Here is a 22712-nt window from a genome sequence, read left to right as displayed (position 1 = left end):
AATCCGGACACAATGAGCTGAGTAAGGAAGTATCTGATACTACATATGTATTCTGGCACTGGAGGTCTGCCAGTCCTTAGGAACTAAGGGGGAAATTTGCAGTGGGACTGCTTTAGGAGCCACAGTGAAGAATATTTTGTTAGCAGATTGCAGGTACATGCCCTTTAACCTTAGTGCAGCCACTGGACTATTTGGTACAGTGGAAATTCTTTGTCCTTGAGGTGCAGTGAGATACCTGCACTTACTCTGGTTGCATTTACACCTAAATTATCAAGTGAAGTGCAGAAATACAAATAAACCATTCTTTTGTTTGAAAATTGATTACTGGAGACCAATTCTACATTTTCAAAGGGTTATTGATCCTCTGAGTACTTCTCTAGAGATTATTCTTAAGGCCAATATTTGCATGCATGCATGTCCTTTCAGAACATCCAGTGGTATGTGGTCGAGTTGAGTGCCCAGAACATCCCCCAGTGAAAGACCAGCTTGAACCATTTGGGGCAGATCTTTTGCATTTAAACATGAACCGGTTTTTTGAGATTGTAACATCTGCCCTCCCTTTTGTTGTAGGGGTGAGGGGGGTGAGTCAGTGACGGCCAGAAGAGGGTCAGGCACAGCAGCATCAGAAGGCTTGATCAGAAGGCTTAGAGCTTACAACTGCTTTATTTTTAGTTACAGCTTCATCTTTTATCTCCTCATGTATCCAAGATGCCATCACACAATTGGCTAGTCAGGTCACTAAGCATACATGGAACATTCTACTGGCTCCAAGGTATCCCACATTCTACAGGTGGCTCTCTCCTCAAGGGTGCCCTCCAAACTGCTTTCCTTCAAGGACACGCTCTGAACTGCTCCATATCAATCTCTTCATCGATCACCTCAGACATCAGGGGATCCACAAACACACTGTCACTCATACATTTTGTCACATGTTTGGTCTTGCTAAAAACCAGACACAGTGGGAGGCTGCCTTGTTACGCTCTGTCCCTGCAGGATCTGCTGTACCAGAACAGGCTCAGCAGTGCCACTCAGGGCAGCATCCAGCTTTGCATAGGACCTTCTCTGGGAAGCCGTGTGTGGTAGTTTTGGCTTTAGTTTTAGCTAGGCCTCAATTTAGCAGGCTCAGAGAATTCATGTAGATTAGGAGAGACAGGTATCACCTGACTTTAGTAACCAAAGAAATATTTCATACCAGATGACACAAACCTGATTGTTTCATACCAGATGACTATAAACACAGTAGAGTAGGAGTGTTGTCTCAGTTCCATCATGGCTGCAGTAGAGGCAGGATGTGCTGCCGCTGCCCTGCTGTGCTGGGCCCTGCTGCTGCTGCCACTGCTACATCACATTTTGTTTGAGTTCAGGGAAGTAGAAACATTTTATTGTTATTCTCTTTCTTTTGCTTTGCCGGGTGTCTTTTGAAGTGCTTGAATCTAGAGAAATCTGGTTTTGGTGGGAGGTAGAAAATTGTTGTTATATCAAACTTGTGTCAGTGTGTGTTATATTGTAGTTTTCTTTTAATTTTTTCTTTTCTGTGTAAATATACATAGTTTAAGTTTAAACCTGTTTTGAGTTTTTTCCTTTCCTCCCTTTTCTCGGTGGGGGGAGAGAGGCTGACACTCTGTATTGGGCAGTGGGCATTTTGCCAGCTCAACCCGAGACACTGTGATTGCACCCAAGCCTTGCTATGCCCCTGTTGCCCTTGCAGTGGCCAGTTTGCCATCGTGAGGAAGTGCCGGGAGCGGAGCACGGGCGTGGAATACGCTGCCAAGTTCATCAAGAAGCGGCAGAGCCGTGCCAGCCGGCGCGGGGTGAGTCGCGACGACATCGAGAGGGAGGTCACCATCCTGCAGCATGTCCTGCACCCCAACATCGTCACCCTGCATGACATCTACGAGAACAAGACTGATGTGGTGCTCATCCTGGAGCTGTGAGTAGAGGCACTGCCCTCCAGGGGTGGGCAAGGGCGGGAGTGATTTAAAGAAAATTTAGGTATTGATAGTAAAGCACCATTTCATTATGGCCTGGTCATGGCCGGGGTCACGCAGCGGGCCATGACTCTGAGTATGTGTCCACCAGGTATACAAAAATTCAGCCCTTTTATGCAGTTAGCTCTAAATATTATCTGTTACAGGCACTCTGTAGATTTACGTCATGGAGTTTTACCTTTGGTTGTTTATGTCTTATCATAGAATCATAAAATCATAGAATCAGCTTGGTTGGAACAGACCCCTGAGATCATCAAGTCCAACCCTTGATCCAACCCCACTTTGATCACCAGCCCATGGCACTCAGTGCCACATCCAGTCTCGTCTTAAAAACCTCCAGGGATGGAGAATCTCCCCCCTCTCTGGGCAGCCCATTCCAATGCCTGGCCACTCTCTCTGGAAAGAATTTCTTTCTCTTATCCAACCTGAGCTTCCCCTGGCAGAGCTTAAGCCCATGCCCTCTTGTTCTCCTGCTGGTTGCGAGAGAAGAGACCAATCCCCACCTGGCTACAACCTCCTTTCCCGTAGTTAGAGAGTGATGAGATCTCCCCTGAGCCTCCTCTTCTGCAGGCTGAACACCCCCAGCTCCCTCAGCCTCTCCCCACAGGAGTTGTGCTCCAGTCCCTTCTCCAGCCTCGTTGCTCTTCTCTGGACCTGCTCCAGACCCTCAATATCTTTCCTGAACTGAGGGGCCCAGAACTGCACTGTTGTTTACTATTCACCTCACTGAGTGCGGCTGCTGGTAAAGAGCCCCCCCCTGTTCATCTGTCCCTGGGGATACAGGTGCACCTAAACATCAGCTGAGGTCATTTGACACCGAGCCAGGGATTGTTGTCAACTTGCAAACAGTTTACTAAGAGAGACATGACCTCATGTCTGCCTTCTGCTGCCCTGACAGAGCCTTGGAGGAAGTGCAAGTGGCCACTGAATGCTCGTTTCGTTCTTCCTTCTCCTTTCATACATGTGAGGCCGTGAAACCTTTTGCAAAATTTGCAGCCATTCTCATTTACTCCCATATTCTCCTTATTTAGATGAGCTAGAAGGAAAAAGGAGAGCAGGGCAAGGGAAGAGGTTTGTTAATCCCTGGACTTTGACTATGGAGGGTAAATAGCAGCAGGATGGGAGTGAAGGAAAACTCCTTCTCTCCTCTCCTGCCACCATGTGAGGGGGGGCAAACCCCTGCCATGTAGGTCCTGCTGGCAAGTGAACCTCCTACCCAAGCAGTGTGTGGAGTGCTGTAGCCTCACCCCTACCTGCCAAATGATGTAGTTTTTCAGTGTGTGTGAGGCATGGGGTGCAGAGTCACCGTGGCTGGAGTTGTGTGTGCCATGTCTTCCCTGGGGCACCAGCCTCCACCTTGTGTATATCACAAGGATGGCCTTGATCGCTGGGGGAGATGAAATACCCACTGGCTTTCCAGGGGAACCAGCATTCAGGGCAGGGAGCATTCCTGGAGATCACTGTGACTGCTGGGAGAGGGCATGTGAGTGATGATGAGCATCTCTTAACTGTGACTTACATGCCTGTGGCCAAATGTTGATTAGGAAAGGAACATGCTTTTTCTGCCTGGCAGCTACTTTGGGCTAAAACAGCTTCCCATTTCTTTACATTCTGCTTTGTCCTGCCCTGACTCATTTTGTGTGTCCTTTTGTCAGGCTATAACATATTGCACAAACTCTGGGTGCAACAAGAGTTTTGACCTGGTTAAGGCCTCTGCATTCAGCTGCTGTATGCAAATTGAGGATGATGATAATTGCTAATAAAGGTAATTAAATTCTTTGCCATTTATCAAGGAAAGTGTTACAGCACCTGGCCAACTAATCTTACATTAATCTACAGTGTACTTCATCTTCCAAAGAATGTCCCCAGTACTGTTGGTTAATTGAAGATGCTGCACTGGTGTTTAAAAGAGGCTTTGCCTGAAATGTTGGCCCTCTCCCAAACTCACCACGCTGGCACAGGCAAGACTATCTCCTCTTTACACAGGGGTCACTTCCACAGGTGCTCTTTCTTCTGTTCAAGAGCAGGAAGACCAGTGCCAGGTCCACTCCTGTGCAGTGCAGTTTGGCAGGGACACAGTTTGTCTTTCCTTGTGCACAGTGTTCAGGGATTTGCTCCCCATTGGGTGTCCCTGGGGCCCTGCCTGGAGCTGCTTTGCCCAAAGAGGAGCAGCCCCAAGGCAGGTTTGGTTGGTGCCCCAGCCTCCTCCACTGGTGTCAGGGTTAAGTGCACGGAGCAGCTCCTTCCAAGACATAAAACAGCATTGTTGTTTGTCTTTTATTGGATTTGGAAGGAAAAGTGAAGGTAGCATTTTCTTGCTTCCTTGCCATGTCAATAAGATGATTTGGCATGAGGGAGAGAGGTGGAACCAGAGGAAGAAAATCTTCTGTAACTTTTGAGAAAGGAACATTTGCAGGTGGTGATGTTCATCCTCCCTGGATGTTCAGTTCTAACTTGTAGTGCAGGTATGAGTGTCGTACTGCAAAGGAATGACTGTTAAAGTGGTTCTGGGTTTTTTTCTGGAATTCCAAAATGCCTGACTTTTGGGATTGCTAAATCTCTTTTGCTTGAGGGCTCTCTGAGTTCAGGTGCATAACATGGATAGGAATGATCCTGCACTAAACTGCTTACCATTCTCTAGATGCAATTTACTCAAACCTGGTTTTAGAGCCTGAGTCTTGTTAATGAGAAATCATCACATCTCTTCTACTGAATTTTCCTTTACATTACTCTTTTAAGATCTCTGCAGGTTAGGTTTATGTGTTAGGCTATACCACAAGAGACTGGAGATCAATACACTGTCACTGTATGCCAGTCTCTGACCTTCAGAAAAAGAGATGTTAATGTTGTACTCTGTACTTTGGAAAGCCCACTTCTCTACTCTGATTCAAGGTTAGTGTGAATTAGAGGGAAGTGAGAAAATCCATCAAGGAATTCCCAAGTAAATCCCCCACGATCCTCATTCTTGCAGGCTGCTCATTTTCTTCAGCCTTCAGCTTAGCTGGTTGCCCAGGATGTTGGTGAGGTTGCCTTTGGGGCAAAATCCCTGGTGTGCCCTGAGCAACTAACCCAACTGGTCTGGGTGGTCATTCTCAGGAGCAGCAGGAGAGGAGGGAAGCTTAGTACCTCCAGTCTGGGCAGATGAACCATTTCTGACATTCCTTTGTGTAGCAAAGGAGATTCCTCAAAAGCAAGTTGCCAGCCTCCTCCAAACAGGGAGGTACCCTCCAACACCCTCAGCACAGTCCTGTGCCAGGGGAAGGGGAGCAGAGTGGCTTTTCCAACTGCCTCAGGCTGTGTACTCTCCTCAAGTGCCACTTGCTTTTGCTTGTCCTGGGCTGGGCTGCACAGGCTGTTGGTCTGGGCTCAGGGGGAACTTACTCATGCTTAGGCCTGATTGAAGAGTCCACCTTAAGAAACAATCCCCAAGGAGGTTTTATAGGGTAAAAGAGGAAGAGAGAGCTGTGTGCTTGCATGGCTAACCCCAGCCAAGTCCAGGAGCTGTCCCAGTACAGCTGGCTGCCTGGTGGGCCCTGGCAGTGGCTGCTTGGTTGCCCTGGCAGTGGCTGCTTGGTTGCCCTGGCAGTGGCTGTTGGTGGCCCTGGTGTGACTGCCTGGTGGCCCTGGCAGTGGCTGCCAGGGGGCATTGCCTCAGGGCAGTCTGAGTCCAAAGCTTTGAGTAATGAGACTCTCCTGCCCAGTGCACACAGACTTCACCAAGGTATTTCCCAGGTTTTTCTTACTGGTTTGTCAGAGTAGGCTGTAATAGTTTTTAAACTAATGAAATTACCCCTAAACCTACTGCAGTGTGGAGAGAGTGCTCCCTCCCTGCCTCCTGGAATGCACAGGGCACAGCAAAACCTGGTGGGGTGCTGAGCCCCCTGGTATGTGCCACCTAAAACAGAAAGTCAGAGATCCAGTAAGAGTCTCACAGGCTGAGTAACTGAGATAAACAGGAAGGAGAAGGTGGCAACCAAAGACAACATTGCAACATATCCCTGGGTCGTATAAGCTTAGTTTTTTTGGAAGCCATTTAGTTGTAACAATTAAAGCATCAAGTGACTTCTGCCCAGGTGAAGTGTCCTGCCTCATGTTGCTTAGAACAGTTTCTGGCTGTGTGAGAGCTGTGAAAGAATATCCAGCAGTCCATTCCCAAGGCACTGGGCCCTGTGTAGTGTCTGCCTCGGGAACAACAAGGTGTGTGTCACCCACAGCAGCAGCAGAGGCTCAGACACAAACCCAATGTCTTTGTGGCCATTGACATGTTGTTCTTGTCTGCAGTTGACTTGTCCTTGCAGGTTTTGTAGCTAATCCTGTGCTTGCACTCTGAATGTGAGCACAGGTGGGTGGTCATCTGTACCCAAGAACAACAACTGTTTGGTGGGTAAATTCGAATGAGAATAAACCAATAATATTAATGACAGTGTGAACTGGAAACAATAAATGTAAGCATAATTATGACTAACAGCTGCGAACAATCCCCAAGTCAATACTTAGATCATCTTCTTTCGTAATATGTAGAAAAATAGCACTGGAACTCTCAGTACAAGGCACAGAAGTGAAAATATAAGTCTTATATATTAAGTAAGGATGGAATGTATTTCAATTTTGATGTGCAAACTCACAGTAACTAAGAGCACTTCCTTGATTTGTGAAAAGGATTTTGTACACCTTCCAACCTGCTGCAATCTCTTTCATCTTAAAAACTCAGCACCAAATAGATGCTTACCTGCCAGATATGTCAGGCAGTATTGTGTGTTAGAACAGGGGAGTGGCTGTCCTGCAAAGCAAAGAGATTCTGCTGCAGCTCTTACTGCCTCGTGGTCCTGGTGGCCACTGTTAGAGAAGTAATTCCTTAGCAGTTGTTGGCTCCTGTTCATCCAAAATGAAAGTGTTGAAAAATAGCAGTTGAAGTGGTTAAGCTGAAATAGGTCCATGTCTGTGGATTCATTAAATAATGTAACTTTTTGGTGCTTTATAATCCTTGCTGAATCAAGCCTTACAGCATCAGTGGAAAAGCTGGTCCTTAATCTGCAGGGGAAAGAGCTGAAGCCAAAAGGAAGTTTTGGCACACTGGGCCCAGAACACAAAGCTCATGACTGTCTGCAGGAGTGGCCTTTTGCTGACGTTATTGTATTACAGTGCAGTAGATAACAGGATGTTTCCTGGTGTGTTTTCCAGGGTTTCTGGAGGAGAACTTTTTGACTTCCTGGCACAGAAGGAGTCTTTGAGTGAAGAGGAAGCAACCAGATTCATCAAGCAGATTTTGGATGGTGTGAATTACCTTCACTCTAAGAAAATTGCTCACTTTGATTTAAAGGTAAAGATGCTGATGTAGAGTTTAGCTGATCTCTAGCTGCTGATTTTTATGTATGATACCAGTAATGTCAGGGGGTCAATGAACTATGTGTCAGGAAATGCAAGAGACAAAGCAGAAAGCATAAGTAAAGACTAATTTCACTCATAGTGAATATCAAATTATCTAAAATATATTCACATAGCTCTCCTGGATTTTAAAGGACTGGGTTTGGAGCTTTGTAGTGTTAAATTAGACATGTATTTTTAAGCAGTGATCTGATTGGATGGAGGATGATCCATCATTATCTCACCACTTGACAGGGCTCCATCAGCTCCAGTAGAGCTACAGTGCCTTATACCACCTAAGGAATGACAGAGTCCAGGAGGCAGTAACTGTGTCTTTTTACCATTTCAGTCTGTTCTGGCTGCTTTAAGAAGTTCACATCATGTATCTCTGGTGAACACACATGCCCTAAATCCATGGAAGAAACACTGACTTGTTAGCCTGAGGCTAAAACATTCTGGGTCCAGTGACTATGACAATAAATTATTCATTTGCTCTGTTTCCCAGTGCAGCTCTGACTGAGAATATGTGTTAGCAGGAGCATCTTCCACATCAGGATCTGCTGTGGAAAGGCCAGGCAGCTGCCTGCAGGAAATCAAATTCTCTCTCTCTTGCTCTTCAGCTTATGATTAAGTTATAACAAATTAATGCATTTAAGCTCTTCATGGGAGATTAACTGAATCCAAAGTTTACTCTGAAACCTGTGAATTTGGGCCATGGAAGGGAGCAGATTACGCTGAGAAATTCAGTTCAAGAAAGAAGTTTATGAATTATCCCTTGTATCTGGTGAAAAAGTAACGTCTGTGGTTGAACAGTAAAGTCTGTTTTAATTTCACAGTTTTCAGCTTTTTCCTACAATGCTGTGAGGAATGCCATATGTTCTTTTAATAGCTTGCTATCATGTGATGCAGGACCTCAGATTCCAGCTGTACCGATTTTCTGGACTGTTCAGCTGGTAAACCCCAGATCTTCCTGGCCTTGTTGCAGCTGTGAATTTACTGTCATAGAGAGGAAAGTTTTCGTTCGCTAAACAGGTTCAGATGTGACTAGAATCACTTCAGAAGCATTTAATCATAGAATCACAGAATCAGCTTGGTTGGAACAGACCCCTGAGATCATCAAGTCCAACCCTTGATCCAACCCCACTTTGATTACCAGATCATGGCACTCAAGGCCACGTCTAATCTCAGTTTAAAAACCTCCAGGGATGGAGAATCCACCCGCTCTCTGGGCAGCCCATTCCAATGCCTGGCCACTCTCTCTGGAAAGAATTTCTTTCTCATATCCAAACTAAACCTACCCCGGCAGAGCTTGAGTCCGTGCCCTCTTGTCCTGCTGCTGGTTGCCTGAGAGAAGAGACCAATCCCCACCTGGGTACGCCATCCCTTCACGTAGTTAGAGAGTGATGAGATCACCTCTGAGCCTCCTCTTCTCCAGGCTGAACACCCCCAGCTCCCTCAGCCTTTCCCCACAGGAGTTGTGCTCCAGTCCCTTCTCCAGCCTCGTTGCTCTTCTCTGGACCTGCTCCACCCTCTCAATGTCTTTCCTGAACTGAGGGGCCCAGAACTGAACACAACACTCAAGGTGTGGCCTCACCAGTGCTGAGTACAGGGGAAGAATCACTGCCCTGGTCCTGCTGCCACACTGTTCCTGATCCAGGCCAGGATGCCACTGGCCTTCTTGGCCACCTGGGCACCCTGTTGGCTCATGTTCAGCTTCCTGTCCTTCCAAACCCCTAAGTTCCTTTCTGCCTGGCTGCTCTCCAGCCACTCTGTGCCCAGCCTGTAGAGCTGCAGGGGTTGTTGTGGCCACTCCATGGGCAGGGGGTGCCACCCCCTCAGGAGGTTCTGTGGGACAGGGGCTGTGTTTGGAGAGACCAACTGAGCATTCCCGTGGTGTTACATCTCAGTTCTGCTGGGCCAAGAATCCAGTTGCAGATGGTGTTGGATGTGTGAAGAACTTCTGTCTCCTTGGGAAAACAAGGGTATTGTTTTCATCCTGGCAATAGCCATCATTAAGAAAATAAGCTTAGGAGTGCTAACAGGAAGAGAAAGGCCAGTTTTGTGTGAGATAAGGGATTTAAAGTATTACTAAATTTGCTTGGGTTTTGGTCCATTCAAAATTGTCAGATTTCATTTGTCATCCCTTCATCAAAACAATTGCAAATGGTTAGGCACAGGTATGTGTTTCTTGTTCTACAGCATTGTGTTTGCAAAGGGAAAAAGAAGATTTGAAAACTCTGTTACTTTTCCAAGATACTAATATTTTAATAACATAGTTCTACCTCTTGTTACTTTTAGCCTGAAAACATTATGCTTCTAGACAAGAATATCCCTATTCCACACATCAAACTCATTGACTTTGGCCTGGCTCACAAAATAGAAGATGGAGTTGAATTTAAAAACATTTTTGGAACTCCAGAGTTTGTAGGTGAGTGACATGTTCCTTTGTCTTGTATTACAGGTCCCATGAGGAAGTTGAGACATCCCATTTCTCTCAAGATGACTTAAATCTAGAGGTTTACTTTATTTTTCCGGAATGGAGGAAAGGTGCTTTCCATAAGCCAGATGTGTACTCCTGGGAGAGTGGGCTGCTGCCAAATAAACCATTAGAGGTGTAAATTCAGGACTGAGATTGGGAAACTTGAGAGATTCTAATTTTTCCACTTGTTCCCTGGAGTAAGTAGGTCTGTCTGCATTGTGGTACCTGAGTGCACAATGCCATGGATACCTCCATCAAAACTGCCTCACACTACACCTGTTGAGCACAAACCCCTCCCCTTACCGTTTTCCACCTCATTCTGTCTTTGCTTCTCACTGCTCACACTTCTTATCTGTCTTGCTTGGATTTTGGGTTAATCCTGCTCCTTTCTGCTACTTTCATTTAGAGCTCTTGGGCCTCATTTGGGAGCCTTTGGGAGTGGGGAGAGGATTGCAATTAATATTCCAGTTAAACACAACTGGTACAGACACCGCTTTTCATCTCCTTATTTCACTTTTCTCCTGCATGCAGTCTTGTGTGGGGATATTTTCTAGTGAGGAAATGTTTCTGATAACAGCAGTTTGACATGGATAGCAATGTAGTCTGGCAAGGAATTTCAGTCTCTTGCTCAAGGGCTCTTTCTGCCTGGCCTTTAGAAACTTGCTATAATGGCACCAGTTAAAACCAAAGCTCAGCTTCCTGGGGGCATCAATGTTCTTGGGAGGTGAAACAATTTGTTATTTGTTGTAATTTTCACTGTAATTACTGTATAATATCTGCTGTACCCTTATTGATGAGTTGTATTATGCTCCAAGTTACTCCACAGAATTGAAAGCTGTGAATTTGAACTCCTCTTTGGGCTATAAAATTATAAACAATGCATTCTATAACTAACTTTGCTCTCTCCCCCTTTTCCCCCTCTTGGTAATTCTTGTCCTGCTACTCCAGCCTGGTAAAAACATGTTACCTCAGTTGCTGATGTTTGGTTAAATGTTTCTTACAGCTCCAGAAATTGTGAACTATGAACCTCTTGGATTAGCTGCAGATATGTGGTAAGTTTTGTACCATGTTTGTGTTTTTTCCCAGGTTGCTCTATAATTACTTTTTCCTATTTGGCTCTGAATAGAATCCATTGCAGTGTAATAAATTATAAACAAACCAAAGAACTTAAATATGCTTAATAACTCTTAATTCTGTCATTCCATTTTAGTGCATCCTCTTTAATGAAAAGATAAGCATTTCATTTCTGCAAAATCCCAATGAAAAGCTTGTGCTGGCAGTTACAGGGTTAACTGTTGGCCACTGTCCACCACACAGGAGCACTCTTAGATGAAAACATGTTCCTGCAGTGCTTCTGACAGCTGCATTTCTAAGAGCCCTTCATGCAGAGGAGTCATGTGCACTAATCTCATCGGCTGGGAAGGCAGGAACGAGGTCACCCCAAGTAAAACATCCTTGCTTCTGTGGCTCTGAATTTCTCCTGTGTGCTGTAGGAAATGCCCACTGGAGTGGAAATACACAGACTCCACGTAAACACATTACTTTTTCATGTTCTGCACATGAAGAAGAATATAGGTCATGTGTAACCCTTGCAATTAATCTCCTTTGTCTTTTAGGAGCATAGGAGTCATCACCTACATCCTGTGAGTACAACACCTCCTGTTCCTGCAGTTCTGCTGCATTAGTACAGAACAGCCGCTCCCTCAGCCCCTTGAGGATACACAGGGGTGGGCAGGGGTTTCTCTGAAGGTGTCATCCTGCAGCCTTCTCAAATTTAAGGGGTAGAAGAAGAGGGGCATTCTGAGCAGACTACCCTGAGATTAGCTCAGTTGGTTAAAACTTGGTTGTAATAATGCCAAGGTCATGGGTTCAATCCCCTGTGTGGGCCATTGACTTCAGAGTTGGACTCGATGATCCTTGTGGGTCCCTTCCAACTCAGAATAGCTGTGATTCTGTGACTGAGAGCAAATGTCCCTGACATCACTGGGCATTTCTTCTTCCTGTGGGACCTCATCAGCCCCAAATGGTAGAGGATGGAAAAGCCAAGCATATTGATGGCTTGTGGAATGACTGGAAGCTACCAGAGTGTGGGGAGCATAGGAACATCACCATGTACAAGGTGTGGGATTTCAGCTGGAAACAGGGAAAATTTTATTTGCTTCTAAAGGCAGCAGTCTAGATTATTATGCATAAATATGGTCACCCATATGCAAAAAGGTGAATTGAATCTGGAAGAGGAGGAGAGAAGTCGATCCTGGGAACTGAGAATTGGACTTACAGGACAAAAAAAGGGTTTTTTAAAGCTGGTAAAGCAAGGGCTGTTTGGGGACAGCATTATAGTCAGTAAGCACAAGGGAAAAAATAGATCACAGAATGCTTTTTAGGCACAGATACTCTTTAGGAGAAAAGTGTGTCAACTGGTGATGAATAAGTAAAAAAAGGAGAAAATTATGACAAGCTCAGACTCTCAGAGGAATGAGTTTCTGTGGGCATCTGAGGACAAGAAGTCAAGAGTTTTAAGATGCAGCTTGAAAACTTGTGGAACTGCTTGTGTGGCAATGGGTATGCCAGGGGGACAGCACTCCTCACTGTCCCTCTGGTGTGACAGGAGAGTTACAAAAGTGGTCAGTGGTCCTTGGACAGAAGTGCTGCCACTGAAACCAAGCTCCTGTGGCTCCTGGGGAGCAGCACGTGGTGGGTACTGTATGCTGGGAAATGTGTCACCCTGGGCTTCAGCTCTTCCCTGTGATACCCAGAGGACCAACTTGCTGCCAAGCTTAAAGAGGGTGCACTCTGCTGTTAGGTGGATTTGCACTATACAGCTCAGGGTTCAGGACAGGTTTGGAGGCTTGAAGGGTAGTGATTGTCTTCACAGTGTGGAAAACAAATATAGTGAAATTAAGTCCATTCTTTGGCTATAGTAAAGGCTTAGACCTTGAAAACTACAAGTATAGTCTGAGAATCAGATTCAGTGCCACAAATTCCCTCTGTCCTGCAGTGCACAAAAAGGTAGAGATACTGGTGGAGCCCAAGCTCAGGGAAAGGGATTTAAAATACTGTCCAGATTGTTGATTTTTATCAGCACTCTGGGCTTCAGTGACACACGTGTACTTGTCAGGACATGAAACTTGGTAAATTCTGTTTGAGTGTGCATATGTGATGAGAGAAAAACTTAGGAGCTGAGGATAAGCAGGTGGGAATGCTTGGCATACCACTGGTGATGTGCAGAGCCAGCTGCTGTAGATGTCCTCCAGTGGCACTGAGGGCTCTGTGCTGGGGCAGAGTGAGGGGGGATTTCTGCACTGAATGCAGAGTGGGTGTGTTTTACCTGCTTGGCTGCTCAGCACGGCCGTAGGGGCTAAGGGAGAAAAACGTGTCCCTGCAAATGATCACAAGTAAAGAGCATGTTTTTTATCATGGTGTGCTGGTTTACAGGTAAACCAACAGGAGAAACAAACCCAACACAAAAGAGATTAGAAGTCAGAGTTACAATTCAATAACAATATTACAATAAATGCAATGACACAAAGAGAAATTGGGTTTAACCCAAAAACCCAAAATTATAACCCAGTCCCCTGGGGCACAAACACAGTGGGGTTTGGTGGCCCCTGTGCTGAGCCCCACGTGGTTCCCCCGAGTCCAAAGTAAAAGGAAGGGAAAAACCTGTTGGTGAAGATGATGTCACAGTCTGGTGGAGAGTGGTGGTCTCCTCCTGTCCAGGTTCTGCTCCTCCTCTGGATCTGATGAGTGGTTCCCCAAGTCCCCAAAGCCCAAGATTCTCTCCCCTCAGGTGCAGGTGGGAGCCCCCAGTCCCTCCCCAGGGCAGGGAGTTCCACACTGGGGGATCTGACTCTGGGAGTCAGGGGGGATTTTGGAATGGTTGCTGGCCCATGAGCAGACATGAGCCCTCAGGTGGGTGTGGAGGTGCCCAGGACTCCCCAGAGGGGAGTTCTCCCAGCTCCTCTCCCAGGCTTCTTTCCCACCCCGCTTGCATGCTGAGGGGTCAGGTGTGTCCTGGGCAGCTGCTGCCAATGGTCCATTGTTAACAGTTTGTGGGAAATGGAATAGAGGGTATAGAATGCACAGCTTTGGTCACACCCACACAGTGATAAACTGGTCCCAGCTGCTGAAGTAGGACACATGGGAGGGTTCAGCTATGGACTAGTAATTTTTCTGCCTTCAACTAGTATTGCCTGTTAATTTGAGAGCCTTGAGTTCTGAGTTACTCTGAATAAGCAGGGTGTGTTTATGGTACCCCCTGCTTTGGCAGACGTGGCAGCAATCAAATGGGTGCCATCATCGGGTGTGGAGATCAAAAAGTAGAGAAGCCCTCCCTTCAGTGGGCTTTGAGGGCACAGCCTGTGGTGCTGTTACATGTTCATGGGCACTGAGTCAGGATATGGCAAAAGTCACTTGCATTAGGTATTAGGATTTGAGAATCCTCTGATTTTACAGACCTCAAAACTGGGACCCAAAGAAAAAAAGAAACCACAGAGCACTGTTGATTTTGGCTTCCAGCAAAGGGCCAGAAGGTCAAATTACAGGTGCCTCACAGCACAGTTTGGGGAGAGGGTGAGGAAACCAGGGCTCTGGGCAGGTTTCCAAGCTTTAATTCTGGAACAATGCCCATGGTCTGTGGCAAGGTGCCTGCTGTAGCCTTCTTTGTGGCCAGCAGAATTGGAGCAGAAGCTTAAGGGGGAATATATAAAACCCGTTAAGAAGTGAGACTGACTGTGGTTAAGGGCATGAAATTCACTTCATCACAGACAGCTGGAGCTGCGTGTGTCAGATGCTTTGCTGTCATTGTGCAATTGGAGAGAGACAGGAAGCAGTTTATGCACTCAGATGCTTATTCTGTGGGTAAAACCACATGAAGTAGCTGGGGATTGGCCAGGTGGTACCATCTAACTTTCCACTCAACATGGTAGGGGTAATACAGTCAGAGCTAAAGGTCTGTTCAGCAGGATCATGTAAACAAGTGGTTTAGTACTCCAAACTTCAGTTTAGGTCCCAGGAGTTTGCTGCAGTCCTCCTTTGAGCCTTCTGCATCCTGAAACTATGCTATCAAAGTTGGATGTAACAGATAAGCCCAATAACAGCCCAGAAGATTATAATAAAAGGGATGAGCTCAATTTCCTTGGTATAAATAACATTTCCTGTAAAGCAGAGTTTTGCAAGTCAGCATCCTTGTGTATTGGGGAGGGAGGAACCTGGAGGAAGGGCAGGACAGGGCAGGAGGAGTCTGCAGTGACTCTGCTCTGACACCCAAGGTTTGTGGAGCAAAGGTAAATAGTCATCAAAGATGTAGATCAACATCTCAGTTCATAGATAGGCAAAGCAGAAGGAAAGCTTTCTCTTCAGTGAAGATAGCTAAATGGCATTATATTATTATTCTATATTATTATATCCTTGCAGTTGGAGCAGGGTGCCAACAGAACAAAAATTTGTGTTATTCAGAAACTGCTGGATTTTGTTGCAGCCAAAGTGCTTTTGTTTGTGGGTTCCTTTTCCTGAGCAACATGGCCCTACCTCTGCAGTTGGGCAAAGCTTCTGATCTCACTCTGGATTTTGGTCCAGCTCAGGAAGGTCTCTTGGCTGAACCCACTGTGTGGGGAACTTGTCAGGAGCTTTGCACATAGAGACAGAGCTTTTCCTACCTAAAGAGTGTCTGTAGAAACGCTACTTTATCAGCTTGTAAGTGGTAGAAGCTTCAGCTTGGTGGTGTTTGTGGGTCCACAGGGATTGTCCTCAGCTGAAGCTTTTCCTAGTTTGGTTAGCAATGACTTAATTGAGACACTTAGGAGGGGAGAATGTGTACACTTCTGTGTGCACACATTAGTGCTGCACTAGAGACTTTCAGGATGAGTCTGGCTCATAACCAGGCGTGTAGTGAGGGAAGTTGTTTCCCACGTGGCATAGCTGCTACAACACCAGAGCCACAGATGTCCTGATATTGTATCACACAGTCACTGTCATTGCATTAGGAGACTTCTGCTGTTTGCTTTTCCAACTGGTTCTTCCTTCTGGCTTATCTAGGCTTAGTGGTGCATCACCTTTCCTTGGAGAAACGAAACAGGAAACACTTGCCAACATCACAGCTGTGAATTACGATTTTGATGAAGAATTTTTCAGCAATACCAGTGACCTGGCCAAAGATTTTATTCAAAAACTTCTGGTGAAAGATACACGGTAAGTAAAGCTTCAGAAGGATCCATTTATCTCTAAAATAAACCTAGTGAAATGTAGCCTGAGGAGATATGTGCAAAGCTGTACTTGCAGTGTGCATTGGCATTCCAGAGCCAGGCAGGAGGATGCTGCCCCTAGGTAATCACTGCATGCAGAAGCCCCAGATCTCCTCAGCTAAATTTCCCAGTCAGGACTGAATTCTCACCTGAGCTGGTACAACAGGGTGTAGCTGAAGGGCTGACAGTGGTGTGCAGAATCTCGAGTTCAAGGTAACCACCACTCCACTGTTTCAGTCTATTATGATCTACTTGTAAGGAGGTAATGCCATCCCAGAATACGCCCCCAGTGGTGCAATGTCAGAAAAACCTTTATATGTGCTGATATGGAATTGTTCTAAGTCTCTCTGTGTCTAGCAGTCACGTAGAGTTTGTGTGACAGCTCTGCAGAACTTTAGTCCCAGTTGTAGGATCCACAGGCTTCTTGCTTTTAATAAAGATCATGCAGAAGTAGCAATTCCTTCTCTGTAACCCTCTTTGTCCTGGAGGGAAGTCAGGCCATTGTACTTCTTTCCAGTGGCTTCAGTAGGAGAGAAAATAGGAATGAGAGACAAAGGGCTGTTCAGTCAAGATTTCTGCAAATCATCAGGCCCAGAGTGGGGAGGAGCAGGTGGGGTTTCGTGAGGGCTTTGCACAGGTCCAGCAGCCTCCTTGCAGGACAGGAGGAGTCAGTGGTGATGTTTGTCCCACGCACAGAGGCAGTCCCTGTGTTTCTCTCTGTGATTCTCAGTGCTGTGCTCACCTGCTACAGTGTAGGAGGATCTTAGGATTGACCCAGTGCGATGGGGTTTGAGTGTTGCTGTCAGAAATGTTACTTTCAGGAAGCAGCACCTCCTGCAGTGCTGTAATATTCTGTTCCACAGCACAGCTGTGTTGGACTTGCTGCTGTGTACCTTCATTCACACACAGTCCTATCAAAGATGTATAGCAGGAGGTTCTTTTCCAAGCATGTCAGATGACAAAACAAAGAAATATTGTGTTACTTTTTATGGAAGAGTGCACAAAAATATAGGTAGATTTTGATGAAGTAAGAATTATAGTTGTGTGGAGTGAAGCCAGTTACCCACTGGAGTTTAGAACAGTAACTAAACCACACAAACTCAGGCTCAGGAGTGACATAACCCTGACATTTGAGTTTGTCCTGGCACTATCCTGATAAATGCTTCACAGGGAGCCTGAGAGAAGTGTGGCTCAATGGACTTGTGTGCCAGGGATTTCTCATTCAATTCCCTGGGGTTTTTGTGTTTTTTTAGGAAGCGGCTTACGATTCAGGAAGCTCTGTCTCATCCCTGGATAACGGTAAGACAAGACTGGATGAAGAATCAGATCCTGGGTTTTGCTATGAGCAAAGCAGGGATCAGGTTCTCACTCCTACTGGTGTGTTCCATGGAAAACTGCCCCCTGAGTGCTCAGTGGTCCTGGGTGTCTCAGAGAGATGTACTGGGAAGAAACTGTTTGTGCCTGACTAAATCCCTGGATTTCTGCAAATGACTCCTTTTATTAGTGTAACTTTCAAAAAGAGGGTGACAAAGCTCTGATCTTTATTGTCTCCCAAACTGGACTGGGCTTTGTATTTTTCAATCCTTCTCTATTTGCATGGACATACACTGTGTGTTGGGTTTAGTGCTTTCTTGCACTGAGAGTTGACTGCAGTCAGTGTGGAAAATATAATTTCTCTCACGAGGTAACTGCTGTGCCCTGTGTGCTGATTTGCTTCTATTTGTGTGTCCATATGTATTTTTCCATCATAAACATTGCCTGCTTGTGTGGATAAGTCTGTTATTGAAAATACATTTAGCTAATCTCAGCATGACTAATGAGGGTTTTTGAAATTCAGTTTTGAATTAATTAGAGATTTTTTAGGGTTTGTTTTTCCTCTCACAAGTATGGACCGCTTTGAGACTGTTACCTGCTAAGAATTAACACAAAGATGAGTTGCAGCCATGTCATTTGCACTTACCACGTTGGATTGAATGCACAGCACTCCTCACATTCGGTTTTGGGCTGGTGTTGCTTTTATTTTTGACCATATGCATGAAGGAAAATCTGTGTGAGCAGAGACTTGGAAGTGCAGGCTGCACCCTTTGTGTAGAGCTTTGGCATTCCTACGCTGTGTCAGGAACGCTCAGTAATGTTGGTCCCTCTGTCTGCCGACTCAGCAGCTGAGAGAAGAGCCCAAAGTGCGGGAGCACAGGAAGGCTGGGGGCCCCCAGCTGAAGACGAGGCGGCTGCGGGAGTACACGCTGCAGTGCCATTCCAGCGTGCCCCCCAACAACAGCTATGCCGACTGCGAGCGCTTCGCCCGTGTGCTGGAGGACGTGGCGTGCGCTGAGCGCGGCTGCGGCGCCCTGGCTGTGACCCACGGCGCCCTGCAGGACGACATGGATGCCCTGCTGGCCATCTACAATGAGAAGGAGGCCTGGTACAAGGAGGAGGGCGAGAGCGTGAGGCAGCAGCTGGCACAGCTGAGGTACGAGAGCCGCAAGGTGGAGGCCCTGAGGAGGCACCTGCAGGACAAGGTCGAGGCTGTGGACGCCTCCCTGGTGGGAATGTCTGGCAGGTACATGGACCTGCAGGGCCACTATGAGTCCCTCAGACAAGAACTTGACCAGGAACTCAAGTGGGCACAGGATTTAATGAGCAGCTTTCAGCTGGAAAATGAAGCCTGCGTGAATGGAAACCGTGACTCTGTTTTCAACAAAGATATCGAGTCTCTGATGGAGCTGCTGAACAGATCTCGCTGTGAAGAATTCCTTGCAGGGTTGAATCTTGGTGTAGCAGAATCCCATCAGTGATGCTGAGATCAGGCTAGAGGCAGGGTTTGCTGCCTCTTCCAATGTACCTCGGTTTAAAAAGGTTGCGTTGCATAGATTCTACGCAAAAACATTGCCTAGAATTAAAGAAGTTGTGATGTACTGCACAAGGTGCTGACCAAAGCCATAATCTCCCAGTGCTTTGGAGTGTTAAAGGGTTATTTTTCCACGTGGGTTTTTTTCAGTGTGTCTAAAATTGCAGGAACAAGATTCTCACAGTGGCATGGACACATCTAACCCTACAGCCTTTTGTATTGCCTGTGTCATAGTGCATCATGTATTACAGTTCTGGAGGTTACTAAGTTATTAACTTGGAATAAAGGTAACTCAGTCTGTACTTATGTGAAACTGGGAGCCTGGAAACTAATAAAAATCTCATTATAGCACCTTGGGTTGACTGAAGGAAACAGTGCAGGCAGTTCTATAGACCATATGGGAGAAATATTTGCAAAGGTTCACTCTGTCCTGTGAAACAAAGTAAATGGTGTAGTAACTCAACATTTAGCTAGTACTGGGAAATTCTCTGTGAAATTGCTGCCAGTGAAGAAAAGGATTGGTTTTTAAGCCAGTTGTGCAGGGGAAAGTCTTACCATCAAAGGTGTTATCTGAATTTTAAACTAAAGCATTAATCAAGAGCTAAGTTTCCTGTCCTATATCAAAGAAATCCTATTCAAAAGACACCACTGGGAGGTTGTAATGGTCAAATAACTGTCATTTTACAGTGGAAATGTTAACATGTGACTGGTAAGTGATATCATAGTCCTCTGGTTTGTTTTCTACAGTGAAGAAGATGACAAAGCTACAACTAACAATCTGTGGTGTGGAATTTAAGACTGTTGTTCTTGCTGGAAAGATTGCTTTCCTAAGTTTTAGAAAGGAAAAGAAAAGCTGACCCAAATTTGAGTCATGCCCTGCTGTCTTGTGTTTCAAAGAAGACACTTGGTTATACTGTATTGCCATGCACAGATGTACCATCTCATTTTTGAACACAATAAATAGTTCTTGATGCAAGATACCATTTGTCCCCTGATGGTAAGTTAGGGACTGAAAGAGATGTCAAGCTGCTGTGTGCTGGGGCATTGGCTGCAAGGTGACTTGTGTGCAGATGCAGGAATCACTGACATAGCAGGTCAAGTCACAGAATCACAGAATCACAGACTATTCTGTGTTGGAAGGGACCCACAAGGATCATCGAGTCCAACTCTTAAGTCAGTGGCCCATACATGGAATTGAACCCGTGACCTTGGCATTATTAAAACGAAGTTTTAACTCAGTCTAAAGCTCCTCCTTATGTGGTAGGAACATCTAGAGTGGATCTTTATATGTATATTAGAGTATGTCTTTCACTGCCCCTCCTTTTGCAGAGGAGTTAATGACCTAAATGAATTGGATTGTTGTTGTTGTTCCTAACATGATTAAGAATAATGTTTCCTACTTAGAGATAAAAAGCTAAAAGCATCCTCTCCTCTAGTCTGTGCAGAGTCCAGAGGCCCCATTGCTGCCATGGCCTCATAACCCTGTGCAGGGGATGGGGAAATTCAGGGCTCTGAACACAGTTGTTCACTTGGGGGTTTGTGCTCCCGTCATTGTGCTCAGAGGAGAATGGAAACTGGATGTGCTCCCTGTTGATCGTTCTTGGCATGAGATGTAAAACTTTCTAAAGCCTCAAAGTCCTATGGATAGCCAGGATATGGCCCTGGCAGGCTGGTGTTGGTGGCTGGGGAGAGTGGGCTCTGTTGTGACAAACAGCACTGAGAATTTTGTGTGTGCTCATTTTTGTTGTCCCCAAATGCTTCAGTCGTCACTTCTGCAGGTTCCTGTGGGCTGGAAGACCCACCAGATACTGTCCAAGGAAAACAGAACATGGGGTTTTTTTATGAGGAGAAGAATTCTAATCCTTAAAAAGCAATTTAAAGCCTAGTGAGAGTTAGTATTTGCAGAAAACACTCTCAAGAGTCTGCCCTCCCTCAGCCAAGATTCTTCGTTCATACAGATCTGTAAGAACAAATGCACAATGAGGGCCCTCAAATGAGGCCACTTTGCTCCTGCACATTTTTGGGGTAGGGTGATGTTGCTGTGACTTGGTCCTGGAGGAGGGTTGGCACTCTAATGACTAGACCATGTCAGGGTCCCTGGTCTGCAGGGTGCTTAGGGGTGGAGAGGCTGCTGTTGACAGTCTGGGCTGAAGGGAACTGCTTGGGCAGTGATGGTCCTGCTGCTGAAAGGGCACAGGGACATTTTTCATGGTGATTGTGCACCTGACATTTAGCCAGTTACATGTTTTCTATTTCAGATTGATTTCTGCTGGCCTGTGGCACCGTGCCAGCCATGTGCAAGCACGAGGAAGGGGCATTTAATGCTCCACTTCCCCATTCTGCTTTATGCAAACCGTGCCCACATCTGACTGAGGAGCAGCCCCAGCTGGTGGCTTGGCTCCTTGAGCTGCTGCTGATATAACCTACAGCATCTATGAGAAAAGGGCATTTGGAGTCTCAAACAGTTTCAATTATTTTGCTGAAAAAGCTGTTTAAATCCTCCCTGATGTGTTTTCCATTCTCCTTTGGTGCTCTTGCTGCTTCAGGTGTGTGGCTTGGCTGCATTCCAGTCCAATTCAGTACAAATATTTCTGTATTACCCACCTCCTACATCTGCATATCAGAACTGCTGGAGTGGTTGTCGCTCCACAGTCTCTGAAGGGTTCACACCTGGTATTTCTCTTTTCACTTTTACCAGGTCTGGGTTTGACCCCTTTTTTTCCCCTCAATCTGTTAGATAGTTTTCTGGTTTATGCAAATTTTGAAGTGCTTTTGGGGGTTGAATGTGCTTTGTTTTCAGAAGGGACTGTGTCAAGATTTGTGGAACACCAGACTGAAATCCCAAAATGCTAAGCACATGTCTGAATTCTGATAATATTATTTTTTATTCCTATTTGCCATAGTCAGGAATTGCAATTCTTTATATAGTTATTACCAGGGTATCAGTGTCTTGTGGTCTAGTACTCTGGGTGTGGCTAAAGGACAAAGCCAGAGTTTTTTCATGTATGCTTGTCACCAACACTGAATGACAGCCAACCTTTTCCCATGTTATAATGTTGTCACCCAGAGAAAACAGACCTGGGGCAGATGTGCACTGAGAAGTATTCCTAGTAACTTCACAAAGTGCCTCAGCAAAACAAACACTGCCTTAGCACTCTCCAGTTTCAGGGTTTTTTCTGTGCTCAAGAGTCCTGCCCAGGCACAGGGTGGACTAGACTGAATTATTTTCCCCTCAATTCCCTGGATGAACCCCCAGCTTCCCCACCCAGCTCCAGTGCATGTGAGGAATTGCACATATTTTTTGCACCAAACGGAGCCAAACAATAAAATTGCTCTTTTCTCTTCCAGCCCATGGACAAGCAACAGGCTTTGGTTCGGAAATCATCTGCTGTTAACATAGAGAACTTCAAAAGGCAGCATGCCCGGAGGCGCTGGAAGGTAGGGCAGGAGCCCTTGGTGCTGCTCCGGATGGCTCCAGAGCCACAGGGGGTCACAGGGCAGGACGGTGCCGGAGTGGGAAACTGCACCGGGAAGAGGGTGAAGGAGCTGTGCTTGGCTGTGTCTGCAGGGGATGGGGCCGACCTGTCCTTCTGCCCTCTCTCTCTGCAGCTCTCCTACCGCATCGTCTCGCTGTGCAACCACCTGTCCCGATCGCTGGTCAGGAAGGTCCTGCTGCACGATGAAGGCTCGGTGGGTGCACTGCTGCAGTGGGGAGGGGGGAGAGCCAGCTGTGATGGGCAGTGATCTCTGCTGCCTGTGCCTGGCTGCAGAGCCCAACAGGATGGCACTGG

At 46.2% G+C, this 22712-nt stretch overlaps 1 protein-coding gene across 4 annotated transcripts in view; it reads left to right on the top strand.

The window, feature by feature from the left end:
- DAPK2 (death associated protein kinase 2) overlaps positions 1–22712 on the top strand; it is a 45640-nt gene that overhangs the window by 17043 nt on the left and 5885 nt on the right. For 2 of the 4 annotated variants that reach the window (XM_071568122.1, XM_071568123.1), the window contains exons 3-11: positions 1709–1930; positions 7170–7308; positions 9651–9780; positions 10835–10883; positions 11448–11474; positions 15868–16020; positions 17327–17372; positions 22270–22359; positions 22531–22611. In XM_071568122.1, the coding sequence (XP_071424223.1) occupies positions 1709–1930; positions 7170–7308; positions 9651–9780; positions 10835–10883; positions 11448–11474; positions 15868–16020; positions 17327–17372; positions 22270–22359; positions 22531–22611 (937 nt within the window). Of the gene's footprint in view, positions 1–1708; positions 1931–7169; positions 7309–9650; positions 9781–10834; positions 10884–11447; positions 11475–15867; positions 16021–17326; positions 17373–18232; positions 19898–22269; positions 22360–22530; positions 22612–22712 lie in introns of those variants that run through there. The other 2 variants (XM_071568121.1, XM_071568120.1) reach the window with 2 other exon arrangements.

This window comes from Pithys albifrons, chromosome 13 (assembly GCF_047495875.1).
Source record: "Pithys albifrons albifrons isolate INPA30051 chromosome 13, PitAlb_v1, whole genome shotgun sequence".
NCBI lineage: Eukaryota > Metazoa > Chordata > Aves > Passeriformes > Thamnophilidae > Pithys > Pithys albifrons.
This window is presented reverse-complemented; position numbering and strand designations above follow the sequence as displayed.